The 1231-nt window shown below is 39.5% G+C and overlaps 1 protein-coding gene across 1 annotated transcript; it reads right to left on the reverse strand.

Moving 5' to 3' along the window:
• Nucleotides 1–658: 658 nt before the first annotated feature.
• LOC130507781 (uncharacterized) lies at nt 659–1144 on the reverse strand. The gene has a single exon (XM_057002432.1). It carries the CDS (start codon nt 1142–1144, stop codon nt 659–661), a length of 486 nt encoding a protein of 161 aa, XP_056858412.1.
• Nucleotides 1145–1231: the final 87 nt, after the last annotated feature.

Genomic DNA, 1231 nt, shown 5'->3' on the forward strand with positions numbered 1-1231 from the left:
TCTAAGTTCCAGTGCTCCTCAACCTTCATCTTCAACAAATCAAGTGAAGCCCCATGTGAAGAAAGCTCCAAGAGGACGACCATTGAAGATAAAGAAAGTTGCTAAAGTTCCACATGGTGTTGGAGCTTTTTGGAGTCCTTACACTGACCGTCCTTTTGAAGTGTTTGGTAACAGGGTATATGATAGATCAAACCTTAACCCACTTCCTCAAGAAAACCCTGTCATGCAGCCTCATGAAGGCCAAAGCAACCAGCTTCCTAAAGATGACTAAAGAGATGCTTATGTTTTCAAATTGTCTTATTGTATTGTTTCTTGTTATGGATTTCATGTTTTGGAGTTGCTTTCATCTTCATGACTTATTGCATTGTTTCATGTTTATGTTTTGAACTTTGTCTTGTTAAGACTATTATCTATCTACTTTCATCATCTTCATTGTTTTAGATGTAGCTTTACTTTTACCAACAATTCAAAGCAACTAGTTAACTCTAAAATAGTCTTACAAACACAGTGACAACAATTCAAAGTAACCACTTAACTCTTAAACAGTCTTACAAAGACAATGACAACAATTCAAGTCTTACAAACTCAATAACAATACATAAGAAACAAAGCATAACCACCAAACCGAGACTTCCACTTCGAAATCACCACCTCGACATCACCACTTCGACATCACCATTATCCCACCAACAAAGACACCAAATCCAACAGATGAAACAACAACATTGCGAATCACAGAACTCTTCTCACGTAGCATGACCACTTCCCTTTTCAGTGCTTCACATTCTTCACCTTTCTTCTTCAATTTATCTTCTAGTTCACTTGAATGAGTTAGTGAACTTACCTTGGTCCTCAGATCTGCTATCTCATCTTTCTGCTCCTGAATTATGTCTCTAGCCTCCAGCAAATCAAGATGTTGCCAGCCGTGTGGTTTCTCCAGATCGTACCAACGGAAGAAGTTACAAGCCTTCTTCTTATCCCTAGCTCCAAAACCACTGCAACCATAGAACCTGCGACCTGGGTTTTTGGGAGTCCAAGCCCTAACAACATTAGCTTCGCGGTTACAATTGCAACGAACAACATTGTAGTTCGACGACGACGAAATCTCACTTTGGACACTCTGGAAATCGACACTCTCAGACATTATCTCTCTCTCTCTCTCTCTGAAAAATCTCTCTGTCTCTTTGTCGTGAACCCTAGATTCCCAAATTCGATTTGGGATTTTTGGTAA

The sequence above is a fragment of the Raphanus sativus genome, unplaced genomic scaffold, assembly GCF_000801105.2.
Source record: "Raphanus sativus cultivar WK10039 unplaced genomic scaffold, ASM80110v3 Scaffold5730, whole genome shotgun sequence".
NCBI lineage: Eukaryota > Viridiplantae > Streptophyta > Magnoliopsida > Brassicales > Brassicaceae > Raphanus > Raphanus sativus.